The 15,891-nt window shown below is 44.7% G+C and overlaps 1 protein-coding gene across 1 annotated transcript in view; it reads left to right on the top strand.

Annotated features, from left to right (window-relative positions):
- LOC126094195 (RNA-binding protein Musashi homolog Rbp6) overlaps window positions 1-15,891 on the top strand; it is a 1,305,639-nt gene that overhangs the window by 1,271,064 nt on the left and 18,684 nt on the right. Inside the window, exons 11-13 of the mRNA XM_049908777.1 lie at window positions 1,050-1,115; window positions 7,814-8,019; window positions 15,181-15,276. Coding sequence (XP_049764734.1) covers window positions 1,050-1,115; window positions 7,814-8,019; window positions 15,181-15,222 — 314 coding nt within the window. The 3' untranslated portion in view covers window positions 15,223-15,276. The remainder of the gene's footprint in view (window positions 1-1,049; window positions 1,116-7,813; window positions 8,020-15,180; window positions 15,277-15,891) is intronic.

Below are 15,891 nucleotides of genomic sequence, written 5' to 3'. Positions count from 1 at the left end.
ACAACTTTACACATCGGTACCATATTCCTCTAACACATAATTACACAGCTATCTGATCATTTAACTGAGAGAGACAAACATTTCTTTTTACTACATCAGTGACAGATGTTTACGTAATAACTTACGAAATTGTATTTTGTCTGTACTTTGTGAACTGTTCATATTTTTTTGGACCCATTGTGATATTATGAGAGCTTTGAATGATATATTTGGTATGAGATCATGATTTTTAAAGTACGTTTGAGGTAGATGACACTACTGAAATGAGCAGAGAATTTTCTTTAGGTTTTGAAATTATTGCAGAAAGCTACGACGTTTTTGAGATTTGACTGAGGTGTTATGATGTTATTATTACGACGACGATGTGTATTATGCTGTTGAGGTATGTTTATGATCAATGAGATGGGTGGTGGATTCATTGCCTGTCAAGGCAAATCACTTATAAGGGTGACACGGCAGGTAGATTACACTATTAGTGCAAGCCTGCGGGTGCGTTGAGGGGTGACGTGGGTGCCTATAAGCAGACTTAGGACAGCCTGACATATAGGGAATGAAAACACATTGTGTGGTAGTTTTGAATCCATTGTTGTTTCCACCTTCTGATTCGTCAAAATGAGTTTGCTTTGAGTAATCTTGCAGCAAAACACATGCACCTTTACCTAGTAATTATTGCCGAAAACCTAGTTTCTACAGCTTGGAATCTTGGACCTCGGACCGTTTAGCGTTCTGGTTACACGCAGTGTAAGGCAAATGTATGCATCATACTCTTTAAGCTTGCTTCTTGTGAGAGCTAAAGTTGAATCACTAGTTGCCCAAGTGGACAGCCCCCTCGCCCAACAGTGAAAGAGAAGTGAAAGGCAAGAGAGCGCTTTGGCGGTGAAAAGAATACCTAAGAAGTGGTGGTTTGCCGGCAACCTGAGCGTGCGTGCGTGTGTGTGTGTGTGTGCGTTTGTGTGCGCGCCCCCTGCCTTCCTCCACAGCACCGCTGGCACCTGTCGCCTCGCGCCCCCGCTGCTCTGGCCCTCACGTCTGCTCTTGTGTGCTTTCAGTGGACCTGACAAACGGCCAGCTGACACCCAACAACAACACGCCGCTGCTCACTCAGGCTCTGTCAGGTAAGTCTGGGCTAACTCTTCAGAATGCGCTCCATAGCCAGGCTGCAGCCTAAATTTTAAGGACATGCTGCATTATAGCTGTACGGGCAGAAATAACTGGAAGGTATGCTAGTAGACAACAAAACTACAGCGCCAGGGGGGGGGGGGGGGTGGAACCTCAGTCAAGTAAACTAGAGGTAGTTTAAGAAGCAGCTTCAAAATTATAGATATCTATTATAGTTATCATTTGAACAACTTGTTTAAAAAGTAGTCCATCTTAATAGTCTAAGTAATTAGATATACAGGGCTATTACAAATGATTGAAGCGATTTCATAAATTCACTGTAGCCCCATTCATTGACATATGGTCACGACACACTGCAGATACGTAGAAAAACTCATAAAGTTTTGTTCGGCTGAAGCCGCACTTCAGATTTCTGCAGCCAGAGCGCTCGAGAGCGCAGTGAGACAAAATGGCGACAGGAGCCGAGAAAGCGTATGTCGTGCTTGAAATGCACTCACATCAGTCAGTCATAACAGAGCAACGACACTTCAGGACGAAGTTCAACAAAGATCCACCAACTTCTAACTCCATTCGGCGATGGTATGCGCAGTTTAAAGCTTCTGGATGCCTCTGTAAGGGGAAATCAACGGGTCGGCCTGCAGTGAGCGAAGAAACGGTTGAACGCGTGCGGGCAAGTTTCACGCGTAGCCCGCGGAAAATTGGCTCATGCCACAACTGGAGACCGATAGCACCGACTTCATCTTTCAACAGGATGGTGCTCCACCGCACTTCCATCATGATGTTCGGCATTTCTTAAACAGGAGATTGGAAAACCGATGGACCGGTCGTGGTGGAGATCATGATCAGCAATTCATGTCATGGCCTCCACGCTCTCCCGACTTAACCCCATGCGATTTCTTTCTGTGGGGTTATGTGAAAGATTCAGTGTTTAAACCTCCTCTACCAAGAAACGTGCCAGAACTGCGAGCTCGCATCAACGAAGCTTTCGAACTCATTGATGGGGACATGCTGCGCCGAGTGTGGGAGGAACTTGATTATCGGCTTGATGTCTGCCGAATCACTAAAGGGGCACATATCGAACATTTGTGAATGCCTAAAAAAACTTTTTGAGTTTTTGTACGTGTGTGCAAAGCATTTTGAAAATATCTCAGATAATAAAGTTATTGTAGAGCTGTGAAATCGCTTCAATCATTTGTAATAACCCTGTATATGTATGAGGGGCGTTCAATATGTCAATATGTGATGCAATACCTTTTTTCTCCTCAACCAGTTTCAGTTGAAAAAATGCGGAATTTTTTTTGGGACATCGTGGAATATTCCCGCTTCAGCCCCTGTACTTCATGAAATTCCGATAGGTGGAAGTACTGTACGTAGTACTTAAAAATGGCATCTGTAACGGAGGTGCGTTCCAAGCAGAAAGCTGTCACTGAGTTTCTTTTGGCCGAAAATCCCGAAAATCAGAGCACCGCAGATATTCGTGGGTGCTTCCACAATCTCTACGGAGACCTGGCCGCGAACAAAAGCACGGTGAGTCGTTGGGCGAGGCGTCTGTCCTCATCGCAACCGTTTCCGATCTCCTCCGTCCCGGCCAGCCGCACACAGCTGTAACTCCTGCAATATTGGAAGAGGCGGACACACTAATTCGAGGTGATGGACGGGCCACAACCGAAAACCTTGCTACGCAACTGGACGTCCCTATTGTTAGTGCAGACACAATCATCCAACTACTGGGGTACTCAAAGGTGTGTGCCCGCTGATTTCCTCGTTCCCTAACAGAAGACCATAAAGAGCAACAACAGATCATCTGTGCGGAATTGCTTGAGCGTTACGAGGCTGATATTGACAATTGTTTGTCAAACATCGGCACGGGTGACGAAACATGGTTTCATCACTTCGAACCGGAAACAAAACGGCAATCGAGGGATTGGCGCCGCACCACTTCTCTTCCGGAGTATAAGTCCAAACCCGGTGAATCGAGGCAATGGTCTTCTGGGACTTGAAGGGGTTATTCTGTTTGATGTCTGCTTCCATGGTGCAACGATGAAGTGTATTGTGCTACCCCCAGGAAACTGAAGAGACGACTTCAGCTTGTTCGTCGACACAAAATACTAACGAACTACTCCTTCTCCGTGACAACACAAGGCCTCGCACAAGTCTGCGAAACCGAGAGGAGCTCGCAAAACTTCATTGGACTGTTCTTCAGCCACCTGAAAGCCTGAATCTCGCACTTTCAGACTTTCATCTTTTTGGTCCAATGAAGAAAGCACTCCGTGGGAAGCAGTACAGGAACGATGACTCAAATGGCTCTGAGCACTATGGGACTTAACATCTGAGGTCATCAGTCCCCTAGAACTTAGAACTACTTAAACCTAACTAACCTAAGGACATCACACACATCCATGCCCGAGGCAGGATTCGAACCTACGACCGTAGCGGTAGCGCGGTTCCAGACTGTAGCGCCTAGAACCGCTCCGCCACCCCGGCCGGCCCAGGGTTGATGGAGATTATTTGTGCAGCAAGACTTTGGCTGTGACGTCGGCCACCAGAGTGGTACTATACGGCCGTTCCAGTAGGGTGGCGTAAGGCCGTCGCATTGAACGGAGATTGGGTCGGGTTCTTTGGGGAAGGAGACCAGACACCGAGGTCATCGGTCTCATCGGATTAGGGAAGGACGGGGAAGGAAGTCGGCCGTGCCCTTTCAAAGGAACCATCCCGGCATTTGCCTGGAGCGATTTAGGGAAATCACGGAAAACCTAAATCAGGATGGCTGGATACGGGATTGAACCGTCGTCCTCCCGAATGCGAGTCCAGTGTCTAACCACCGCGCCACCTCGCTCGGTTGATCGGAGATTATGTTAAAAGGTAGGGTTTTGTAGCCAAAAGACTGGGGAATAATATGATGTACTGGAATCCTAGATAAAACCACCTGTTTCAGAAAAAAACGTGCTGCCTTAATGAGGGAAGGCCCCTAGTAGATGGATAGACGGAATGAAGTCAAATGAAACTAACTGTAGAGATGTGTAGGTTTAGTGCCAGAGCCAAGTTTCATTTTCATTCCTCCTCCCTCTCATTACTATCACAACTACAAACACGGCAGTACACTGAACAAGGCATTTATCACAGCTACGTACATATATGAGTGGTGCTTCAGATATAGAAAAGAATGACACTAGCCATTTTTAGAGTTGGATAAAATGACGTAAAAGCTTCTCTAGAATGTGTTGGTGCTCTTAACTTTGACTATAACTATTGGTAAACTGCTCATGGCGTTCATGTTAAACATTGGCATGAAAATATTATCGATTACTTTGTGTGTGTGAGAGCGCCAGCGCATATGTGTTTGTTTTTATTGTTCTTATTTAGAAAGTCGTTTGTTAATGTAAGAAGCCGGTCGCTGTGGCCGAGCGGTTCTAGGCGCTTCATGCCAGAACCGCGCTGCTGCTCCGGTCGCAGGTTCGAAGCCTGCCTCGGGCATGGATGTGTGTGATGTCCTTAGGTTAGTTAGGTTTAAGTAGTTCTAAGTGTAGGGGACTGATGACCTCAGATGTTAAGTCCCATAGTGCTTAGAGCCATTTGAACCATTTAATGTAAGACACAAAAGACTTTCTGTCCCCTGCATTTAGTTAAGTATTGTGAAAAATAAAAATTCACTGTTTAGAATAGCGAGGTGCCCAGTCGGGTGTAAATATAATGTTCAAATGTGTGTGAAATCTTATGGGACTTAAGTGCTAAGGTCATCAGTCCCTGAGCTTACACACTACTTAACCTAAATTATCCTAAGAACAAATACACACACCCATGCCCGAAGGAGGACTCGAACCTCCGCCGGGACCAGCCGCACAGTCCAAGACTTTAGCGCCTGAGACCGCTCGGCTAATACCTCGCGGCCGTGTAAATATAGAACAAGTATTTAGATTTGGGCGATTTGACTCCTGAAGGCATTTCCAGCGATTATGGCGCTCCGGCACGCATTATTTTCCAGTATTTATTGTTCTCACCGTAGCCTATTATCCATATGACAAAACAGCCCTGGCAGCTAAAGCGGACTTTATGCGGCTGGCTACACGCCTACCACTACCAAACAGGTAACGCTGTTTTGTGTACGTATTCATGGCAACGCCGCGATGTTACCAGAGCTCTGTAAACACCTTTTATTTTCAGTTGCCTAGTTTCCGTTCTGGAGGCTACGTTTTCCGTTTCACAGCTGAAATCGGACAACACCGCTGTTCGCTGTCCGGGCTCTCCTTTCGCCGTATGAAATACAGCGGTTAGCCCTTGGTGTACAAAGCTATTTCTGCGTATCCAGGCTGTGATACATCACTTTGCGAACTCCACCGAAAAATTTTCAGAGATGGCAGTATGCAACAAAACAAGGAAAAACTGTCTAGAAAATATGGGCTCTAAAAAGCATAACGTAACAGTTACGAACACTTCGATATTGTGAAACAAATCTCTTCTATGGCAATCTCTATACTTTCCATAGTTTGGGAGGAGGAAGTATTGACCGAAACAAGAAAAAATATCGCCGGCCGTTGTGGCCGAGAGGTTCTAGGCACTTCAGTCCGGAACTGCGCTGCTACTACGGTCGCAGGTTCGAATCCTGCTTCGGGCATTGATGTATGTGATGTCCTTAAGGTAGTTAGGTTTAAGTAGTTCTACGTCTATGGGACTGATGACCTCAGATGTTAAGTCCCAGTGCCTGAAGAAAAAATATCTAGTGAACAAGAGCTATTAAATGCATACCTTAAGAGCTAGGAGCACTGGTTCAGTAGAAGAGATGTGTTTAACTGTAGCGAAGGAGATCAAGTGCTCATAGCTGTTAAGGCATGCATTTTAGAATCCATGTTTACTTGACATTTTTTTCTTGTTTTCTTTCACGCTACCACCTCTGAAAGTTTGTCAGTAGAGTTCTGGTTCGCCCTGTTTTTAGTGTTCTTGACGTAGCCTAGAGGCTGGTCTTCTGTATGCCAAGTTGGATGTATCTGCCCAGAGTAATACATTGTTATTCACAAGTACCTCCAGTGTTTCAGACGACGACTGCGTGAGAAATAAGAAACATACAGAAAAATATCATATACCAGTGGACACAGCATCTGTACAAGATTTGACTGATAATACGCGCTATGGCTTATTTGCAGACCATACCACAAGGGTTAGGGGTGTCCGAAGACGTAGACAAATCATCCGCTACATATCGCCAAGACATACAGACCCTGGAGGGACATACGAATAACGCTGCACTAATCTACACTACTGGCCATTAAAATTGCTACACCAAGAAGAAATGCAGATGATAAACGGGTATTCATTGGACAAATATATCTTACTAGAACTGACATGTGATTACATTTTCACGAAATTTGGGTGCATAGATCCGGAGAAATGAGTACGCAGAGCTTGGATGGCGTCTAGAGGTTCAGCTGCCCATGCAGCTTCAACACGATACCACAGTTCATCAAGAGTAAGACTGGCGTATTGTGACGAGCCAGTTGCTCGGTCACCATTGACCAGACGTTTTCAGTTGGTGAAAGAACTGGAGAATGTGCTGACCAGGGCAGCAATCGAACATTTTCTGTATCCAGAAAGGCCCGTACAGGACCTGCAACATGCGGTCGTGCATTAACCTGCTGAACTGTAGGATTTCGCAGGGATCGAATGAAGGGTAGAGCCACGGGTCGTAACACATCTGAAATATACCGTCCACTGTTCAAAGTGCCGTCAATGCGAACAAGAGGTGACCGAGACGTGTAACCAATGGCACCGCATATCAACACGCCGGGTGATACGCCAGTATGGCGATGACGAGTACACGCTTCCAATGTGCGTTCACCGCGATGTCGCCAAACACGGATGCGACCATCATGATGCTGTAAATAGAACCTGGATTTATCCGAGAAAATGACGTTTTGTCATTCATGCACCCAGGTTCGTCACTGAGTACAGCATCGCAGGCTCTCCTGTCTGTGATGCAGCGTCAGGGGTAACCACAGCCATGGTCTCCGAGCTGATAGTCCATGCTGCTACAAACGTCGTCGAACTGTTCGTGCAGATGGTTGTTGTCTTGCAGTCGTCCCCATCTGTTGACTCAGGGATCGAGACGTGGCTTGCTCGATCCGTTACAGCCATGCGGATAGGATGCCTGTCATCTCGACTGCTAGTGATACGAGGCCGTTGGGATCCAGCACGGCGTTCCGTATTAACTTCCTGAACCCACCGATTGCATATTCTGCTAACAGTCATTGGATCTCGACCAACGCGAGCAGCAACGTCGCGATACGATAAACCGCAATCGCGATAGGCTACAATCCGACCTTTATCAAAGTCTGAAACGTGATGGTACGCCTTTCTCCTCCTTACACGGGGCATCACAACAACGTTTCACCAGGCAACGCCGGTCAACTGCTGTTTGTGTATGAGAAATCGTTTGGAAACTTTCCTCGTGTCAGCACGTTGTAGGTGTCGCCACCGGCGCCAACCTTGTGTGAATGCTCTGAAAAGCTAATGATTTGCATATCCCAGCATCTTCTTCCTGTCGGTTAAATTTCGCGTCTGTTGCACGTCATCTTCGTGGTTTAGCAACTTTAATGGCCAGTAGTGTAGCGGCCTGGCTCTGTGTGTGTGTGTGTGTGTGTGTGTGTGTGTGTGTGTGTGTGTGTCACCGCTGAGCCTTATGGCCCTCCTCCTGTGTCCGCAGTGATGAACAACTACCAGGCCGCGGCGGCAGCTGCGGCGCAGGGCTTCGGCCCTCCGGCGTCGCCGCACGCGGCGCATGCGCACCAGGGCTCGCGGCCCGCGCCCTTCCCGCCTGCCAACAGCCCTGGACCCATCGACATGTACAGCTCCAGCGACGGATACGTGCAGGCCGCTAGCCCACAGCCCTCCGGCTTCCCGGCCATCGCCGTAAGTACTCGCGTGGTCGCCGCAGCGGCCAGTACGCTCACCAGCCTTGCCAGCTGCCGTTAACGCAAAGTCACTTTCACTTCGGGAACACAGGGGTTGGAGTTGGAGACGTAAGGTGACCTCCCAAATACTACACCACGGAGCAACTTTTGACGCCAAGTACTCTTGAAGTCGCTGCAGTAAAATCATTAACACTGGCAAATTGGGTCGTGTACCGTTACTTCCAAACAAACAGTCCCAACCAGTGCAGAGATCCTGGAGAAGGGTAACAAACTCTTTACTGTTGTTTCGAATACAAGTCGCAGTGGCTAGATATTAAGCACCCGGAGCAAACATTCAGTCACCACCACAAGACATTATACTTACACCGTGCAACAGTGCCTCTTGCATTGAAATTTTTTTTTTCCTTCTTCTGCACCAATGTTAGCACTGAATAGGGGATCATGAAGGAAATGTATAAGGGGGGCTATGCTCCAGACTGAACGCTGAAAGGCATAATCAGTCTTAAATGATGATGATGATGATGATGATTCTTCTCGGATGGGTCAACTAAGGACGACGACTCAATTTCAATTCCTCATTTATCGTTCCACTACACTTTCGTTTGTTCTCTATATTTTTCTTCCCGTCTTCTGACCACTTTATACCAGCTTTTTTCACTTTTCTACCTTGAAATACTTCTGTATACAGTACTTTGTTCGTTAAGTCTTCTTCAACTTTTATATATATTTCTTCGCAATCCTTTTGTACTTCATGGATCTAACTTCTTTCTACTTCACGTCCCACAAATATCTGAACACCTTTTTGGTTAATCTACTGCCTCGCATTCGACATAAATGTCCAAAAAAATAACAGTCTTCTTTTCCGCTTTACTACTGATATATTTTCAACGTTTCGATAATTTATATCTTTACTACGTAGTTTACAGCGTTCCACAGATTTCAGTGGGCCCAGTGATTCGCCTTTCCAGCATTTATAGTTCATCTGAATTGTGCAGTGAACACATGGTGTGTCGTGGGGCGATCACTCTGTTTTTAAAATAATTGAAAAGCCACGATCGCTTCAATCGTTTATTAGATGACCGGTTTCAGCACTCTGAAGGTGCCATCATCAGATATGAAACGTGGGTTAATATTTATAAAACCATATGGACATCATGACATATGAGGCAGATCATCTGATAAAATCATTGTCACAATCAATAAAAAGTAATAAAAAACTGCTCTCATGGTCGTTCTTTCCATAAAATATAAAACTGAAGTCACCAGATGAAACTACCATTGCTCGCCTAACACCGGTCGGCATCATCACATCTGAATTGTAGTGTAATAGTGTAATTCGTTTGCGTATCGACATTCTGTTTCACTACTGTGTTGTAATGCCTCATTTTTTCATTTTTATGCCGGCATTTTTTTGTTCTAAATGTTTTTAGTTACAGCATATGCCTTTTCCATTTTACATATCCTTTCCTCTGTACCAGCTTTTTCCGAACCATTTTCTTGGATTATCTCAAGCCGAAATTCTAAGATCCTTTTTCAGAAAATTCGGTGCATTTTTAATACTTGTAAAAAATTTAATTGTCTCTGCAGAAATTCATAAGCTATTTCTTCTTTGACAATATTATTAAATTATTGATTTATAATCGGCGTGACAGAAGAGGGTCAGGTAAACCGTATCCAGCTGCAGCTATTCTTTTTTGGTTAACTCCCGCAGAGCTAACAAATTGAGAGGATCCGACCAAGTGTCACCAGCTGTTTCAAACACTCTGAGACACTCTATATGGGACTTGTATCGTTTGATTTAGAGGTCATGTGATTTAGAGACCCAGTGGTAGTGCAAAGGGGTATCTGAGTGTTCGTCTGACCAGGAATCTATGCGTGCAGCCCTGTAAACACGGCTGTGGTCGTTTCGGCAGATGGTAGTGTCAAGATGGTAGTGTCCACATCACACTCATCGTGAAGACATAGAAGAAAGGGCAACAGTTCGTCCCCGAGAATATTGATATAAACATTACGGTTGATGCTCACAATAACCTGAATATCAGGTCCACACCCTGCGGATGAAACGCCTCATTTGGCCGGTGATGTAATAACTTCAGCGTTATGAGGCTACAGCTGCGTGTTAAACGACCATTCTTGAGAAGTGGAGAGACCTGTGAAGCTTTCCAATTGCCTGGAGTGCTTCGTTCCTCCAGCGACCTTCGACTGTCTCCTGATAGAAGAAGAGCGAGTTCTTTCACACACTGTATGTAGAATCGAATAGAAATCCAATCACTTCCAGTCGTCTTTCCTCTAATGAGAGTCTTTAGTTGATTTTCAACTCCACACTCGCTTCCCGTAAGTCGCAAAATAACCATCAGAAATGAGCCATTTTTTTCCTAACCCCTGTGTCTGATACCGACAATTTCAAGCGTCTTATATGAGGGTGTTAATTTTTGTTTCGTGTTGTATGCATGTTCTGGGATTACGTATCTAAATATGTGATTTGACTCCAGCTTACTCTATATCCAATGTGAGTAACTCATTGACAAGCTTGGTAGAAAATTGTATCTTGGAGAAGGCTACAAAATGCCATCTTGGCGGCATCACTCGATAAAATGAGCTGGTGCTCTACTTTAGTGAGTAGTATATGGTTCGAATCCTAGCAATCTCACCAATTTTCTGTGTGCAGGTGGGAGGTAATGCAATGTGAAGGCGTGTGATGATGTCATAGAAACATCTATCGAATATCCCAGGACGTAGACATTCCCGAGTTACACGACAATGATCGGTACGTACAGTCCGAACAGTCTTTCTGGATTAGGGAAAGGCCCATCACAAAAGCTGAGTACGCCATAAATTTGTTGATTCCTTCTCAAAATATGCAGACGCATATGTGGTGTTATTTCACAACTGAAATCCCCGCGTGGAAGCCACTTAAAAGGCCGAGAAACAGTTCTAATATTCTCTCACGTCTTTATGTTGGATATGATCATCTCTGACGAGTGAAAGCAGTGTGCCGGGCTGTGTCACACGCAATCAACACAGCTCGTTCTTCGCCAACAATAAGCAATTCCATCTCATCATCTCGGGAGTCATTTATCATGAGATTTCGGCGTTTCCTATCCATATGATTCTTTCTCTGCGAATTTACCACTTCTGTGCTGTCTTTCATTAATTTGCAGGAAATGGTGGAAATGCACATGCCTTACGTTCTCTTGGCAGACAGCTGTCGTGGTGTTTCCTAGTTTTGAAATACTAGCGAAGACAAAGCCACGTGTGTACGCTAAGATGCGTTGCACTTTACCAACACTGTTGTGATGCAGTATTTGTGTAATTAAATTTATTTGGATCTTCTTCTCCTACAACTCTGCATAATTATAAGAGACGATCATACAGAATATTGAAGGGAAAACATTTCTAAGGATGTTCGCGTTGTTGTTCAGGTTCTTTAAATGTATACTAGCAAATTATATTGACTGGATTATCCACCATGGTAAAAATAAATTTCCTTTGTAAATGAAATTAAAAACATTAGTAAGTAAAGAACTAAGCAGAGAACGCAGTACATATTACCCAATACTTCCATAGCCGCCAGCGAAAACTAGACAAAGAGGCGTTATTCTGTTGGGTACCCAACTGCGAAGGCATTAACTGAAATGAGGTGGCAGATGCCGAAGTCAAGGACGTGTGCGTAATTCATTCTCTAGCAAAATATGCCTTCCCTCTACATGCAATGATACTGCTTCAGTAGGAGAATTAGTAGGAGGGTGTGATGGAGAAAACTACCCCAGTAGCTCCTTTCAGCCAGTGAGGGAAATTGCAATGTCATTAACACGCCTGAAAATCGAGCACGGTCCAGAGTCCTTGAGAGTGGCCCACCAAAGCGTGCGTTGCGTCTGCGCATATCCACACCTCACTTTCACGAAATACAGTTTATCCGCTGACGAGAGGCCAACCTGTAATTGGGGCAGAGACTTGTAGTCTACTTTGGGCAACGATACGAGAGGTGTCAAACATGTGTGAAGGCTTCCATGAAGTATAAACTAATACCTCAAGCCCCGGAGAGAAGGGTATGATCTTTACCATACATGTTTTTCCAAAATGATCTTTACAACTTTGATCACGTGTATGTCAGAAATGGGGATGGATAGAATGGTGCGGTTTGTGGCGTAATGTTCACACATACGTAAGGGTTTAGTAGGCGTTTTTCAGACTTCAGTGTGTGCGACATCCATAGCACGCAGGATATCTAACCATTCTGCAGTTCCTCCCATGTCTGGCCTAGCATATCGTTAACGTGCTGCCGTCATGCGAGCTCGCAGTTCCTGCAGTTCCACACTGGTGTCCTTCACAAAGCCCCAAAGAAACAAATCTAATGGGATTATGTCTGGAGATCCTGGGGGCCAGGAAATGGATCCCTTCCCTACCTATAAATGTGTCGCCCAAAACCTTTCCTAACGATCGTGGCTCAGTGATGAAGGGAACCATACAGTTGCAGCATGACATCAGCTTCGACCTGTGCATATGCATACTGTTCCTAAATGTCCAGACAAACAGTCGAGGTTATTAACGCCTTCTCAAAGGAAAACGGTCCCACCACACTATCATGTGTCCATTTATCTTCACGGTACATGAAATCAAGTTTAGTTTGTGGACATTAGCTTTCTCGGATAGTCTGGGTCATCATCGATGAGACTCAAAACCTCTCACGAAAATTCTTTGTAGTTTGGCCCGTCGTCAGGTTGAAGCACATGCATCAGCTGCACCTTCAGTCTGTTGTGTAACTCCCTCTGCATCATGGTTATTGGTAGATGCAGTTGTCGAGATGCTTGACGCATTGATTTGGTTGGCCTACAAATAAGTGCTTGTCGCATCCGTTCCATATCTCCATTACTCGTGTTTTCACGCATAGAACTCGTCCTCTTCATGACACTTCAGGATTACTTGAGCCTGTGCCTGATTGTCGGATATGATGATTGGCGTCCTTCTGTAACGTGTCCGGAAGTTACGCTCGACCTGTGTGTCAGATTTGGCCTCTATCAACCATTCTAGTTGTGCCATCTGCTGGGAAGGGGAGGGGTGGCCATTTTCGTCAATAATTGACATGAAAGAAAAAACAACAAAAAGAACGAAAACTTTAGGTTTGTGTGAACACTGTGTCTTAAAACTCACCTTTCTATGTACCCAGATTTCTGAAATACATGTGATCAAAGTTTTAAGGATAATTTTGAAACACCCTGTATTTCTGTGACATACTTTGGCAATAGAGCATGAAGTATTTTGCAATATTTTTCCATTAACATTCGATTAGCTCAGGTATACTATTTGTTCCGTAGAGCCACAGTGAGAATATTAACAAGTCATAAATCAAGTAACCAAATACATATCACCAAATACAGAAGAAAAAGTCGATGTGCTGATCCTATCTAAGAAGGTCCTCATGGATGTGAAGTAAATAAAGAAATCTCAAACATTTTCCACTTCAAATGTGATACGAAACTAATTACAAAAATATAAATGTAAAGGGTGCTTATGATTAACATTTCACTATTTGAGAAGGGGCCCCATGAAAAACGAGTCATCGTTGCAGAATGAAACGTTGTGCAAACGTTTGCAAGGACCTGCGAAAGATAAATAGCGAACAAACCATGAAAGAAACACGTTTTAATTGCCACTTGAGATAGTAACATTTCATAATTGCGAACCATGTTTACGTTCCAGGTTGAAAACGTTGTTCAATATGATGACCATCTGCATTCCAGACATCCTGAAAATTTGTACAGAAACCATTTCGTATTTGTTCGCAGCCCTTTTCAATTGTTGGCTCAGCTAATTTCCAGCCGTCGTGACACAGCTCGTGCACTACTTCATGATCGCACATTACGCCCAGCATTCTGAATCATGGGAAAAGTAACATTTTCAAAAATTGTTGGCACAATTATACATCGATCTCTCCTAAGAGCAATTTCCAAATCGCCAGTTAATTCGAACTTCTAAATCATGTTTTCCAGCCCTAGTGCGGAAAAGAGGACCTTTCCGTTGTCCTTTTTGTTTTCTAATGCGTCGATACACGAGAAGAGCAGCAACACTCGTGCTGTTGTTTTGATAAAAGAGCTTTACGAGTAAAGCCCTGTTCACCTTGTCCAGACTCGCGTTGACTGTCTGCAACTGTAATGTTTGTGTTTCAACCCTACGTCGCCGCACCAGTAGCCTAAAGGCAAGTCATGACACTACTGACAACGCAAATCCTGCAGTGCACAGTCTGAACTTCACTCCTATAAAGCTGGGTAACCGAACGGTAAATAGTTTTCCGTCTACACTGGTCCAAGTAGAGAAAGTTTAATTACAACCACCCTGCGCAATACGCTTAGGTACATATTATAATTCTTCGGCTACTGTAGCTACACGTCACCAAACAGAAAATTACAATACTTACTTACAATGATCACATTACTGCACTAAAAATGTACAGAAGCCAGATTTTACGTAACGCTGACGTTATTTGATATTATTAATGATGTATACTTCAATCGGTTCTAATAAGAAGTTCGACACCATCCTTCAGTACAACTTTGATTATAAGCATTCTGCTGTTCCAACTCTTCTGTACTGAAATGATTATATGACTCATTGCCAGTTCATTGTCTGTGCCTTTTAATTTACCCATGTATGTGGATAATAACCATTCCAAGGAACAACAACGAAACAGTAGCAAGACGGACAACAACAGAACCACCAAGTGTTTCATTGTCATAATATTCAGTTCCATAATTAGTTACTGACAAGATCGGAGTACTGAGAATTTTCCGTTGTCATCCCTAGCAATTTCATAACGTAGTGGTTTTAAGACTGGAAGTTACTTATCTTGAAATATGCTATTCATACCACAATCATAAATATAAACCACGCAAGTTTTGGTGCATGCCCTCTTTGACGGAAGTGTATGATATGTACGTGTTTATGTTCATAGCTTTCACTCACCCGCACCTGTGATGCCGGTCATCCGAAAGGTCAGGTTACAATCGAGAACACTCGCAATACTGACAGCTTCTACACAGATACGGTACCGCCACGGTCTGTTTGCACCTAACATTTCTGCACGGAGAGCTTTGTCGCCAATATACTTACACTCTGAACAGCTGGCGAAGTTGCGCAGCTGACACATGGCTTCGTTTCGCAGGGGCCGCTCATCCCAGCGGCGTTCACCAACGGCTACCACTGAGTCCAGCAGTAGATACTCCCTGCTGCTGCTGCTGCCGCTGCCACTCCACTACAGGTAAGTCTCGAGGCGTGCTGCAGTGGCGCCCACGCAAGAAGGCGGCCGGTGGGCCGAAGCGCAGTAGCGTGGGTCAGCGTTATCACGTGACTCACCAGCCAGTTGCGTCGTTCAGCCAAGTCTGTCTGCAGTGTGCCCCTTAGCGTGCGTATGGCATGTTAGATTAAGTAAGGTTATCCACTGTAGTGATAACTTGGGATGGCACATATCCAGGATTACGTTAACAAGGAACGGCATATGCACTCACCAGCCAAAGTTCACTACTGGCCATTAAAATTGCTACACCAAGAAGAAATGCAGATGATAAACGGGTATTCATTGGACAAATATATTACACTAGAACTGACGAGTGATTATATTTTCACGCAATTTAGGTGTATATATCCTGATAAATCAGTACCCAGAACAACCACCTCTGGCCGTAATAACGACCTTAACACGCCTGGGCATTGAGTCAAACAGAGCGTGGATGGCTTGTACAGGTACAGCTGCCCATGCAGCTTCAACACGATACCACAGCTCAACAAGGGTAGTGACTGGCGTATTGTGACTAGCCAGTTTCCCGGCCACCGTTGACCACACGTTTTCATTTGGTGAGAGATCTGGAGAATGTGC

The sequence above is a fragment of the Schistocerca cancellata genome, chromosome 1 (assembly GCF_023864275.1).
Source record: "Schistocerca cancellata isolate TAMUIC-IGC-003103 chromosome 1, iqSchCanc2.1, whole genome shotgun sequence".
In the NCBI taxonomy this organism is placed as follows: Eukaryota; Metazoa; Arthropoda; class Insecta; order Orthoptera; family Acrididae; genus Schistocerca; species Schistocerca cancellata.
Note: the sequence above shows the minus strand (reverse complement) of the source record. Positions and strands in the feature narration are given on the sequence as shown.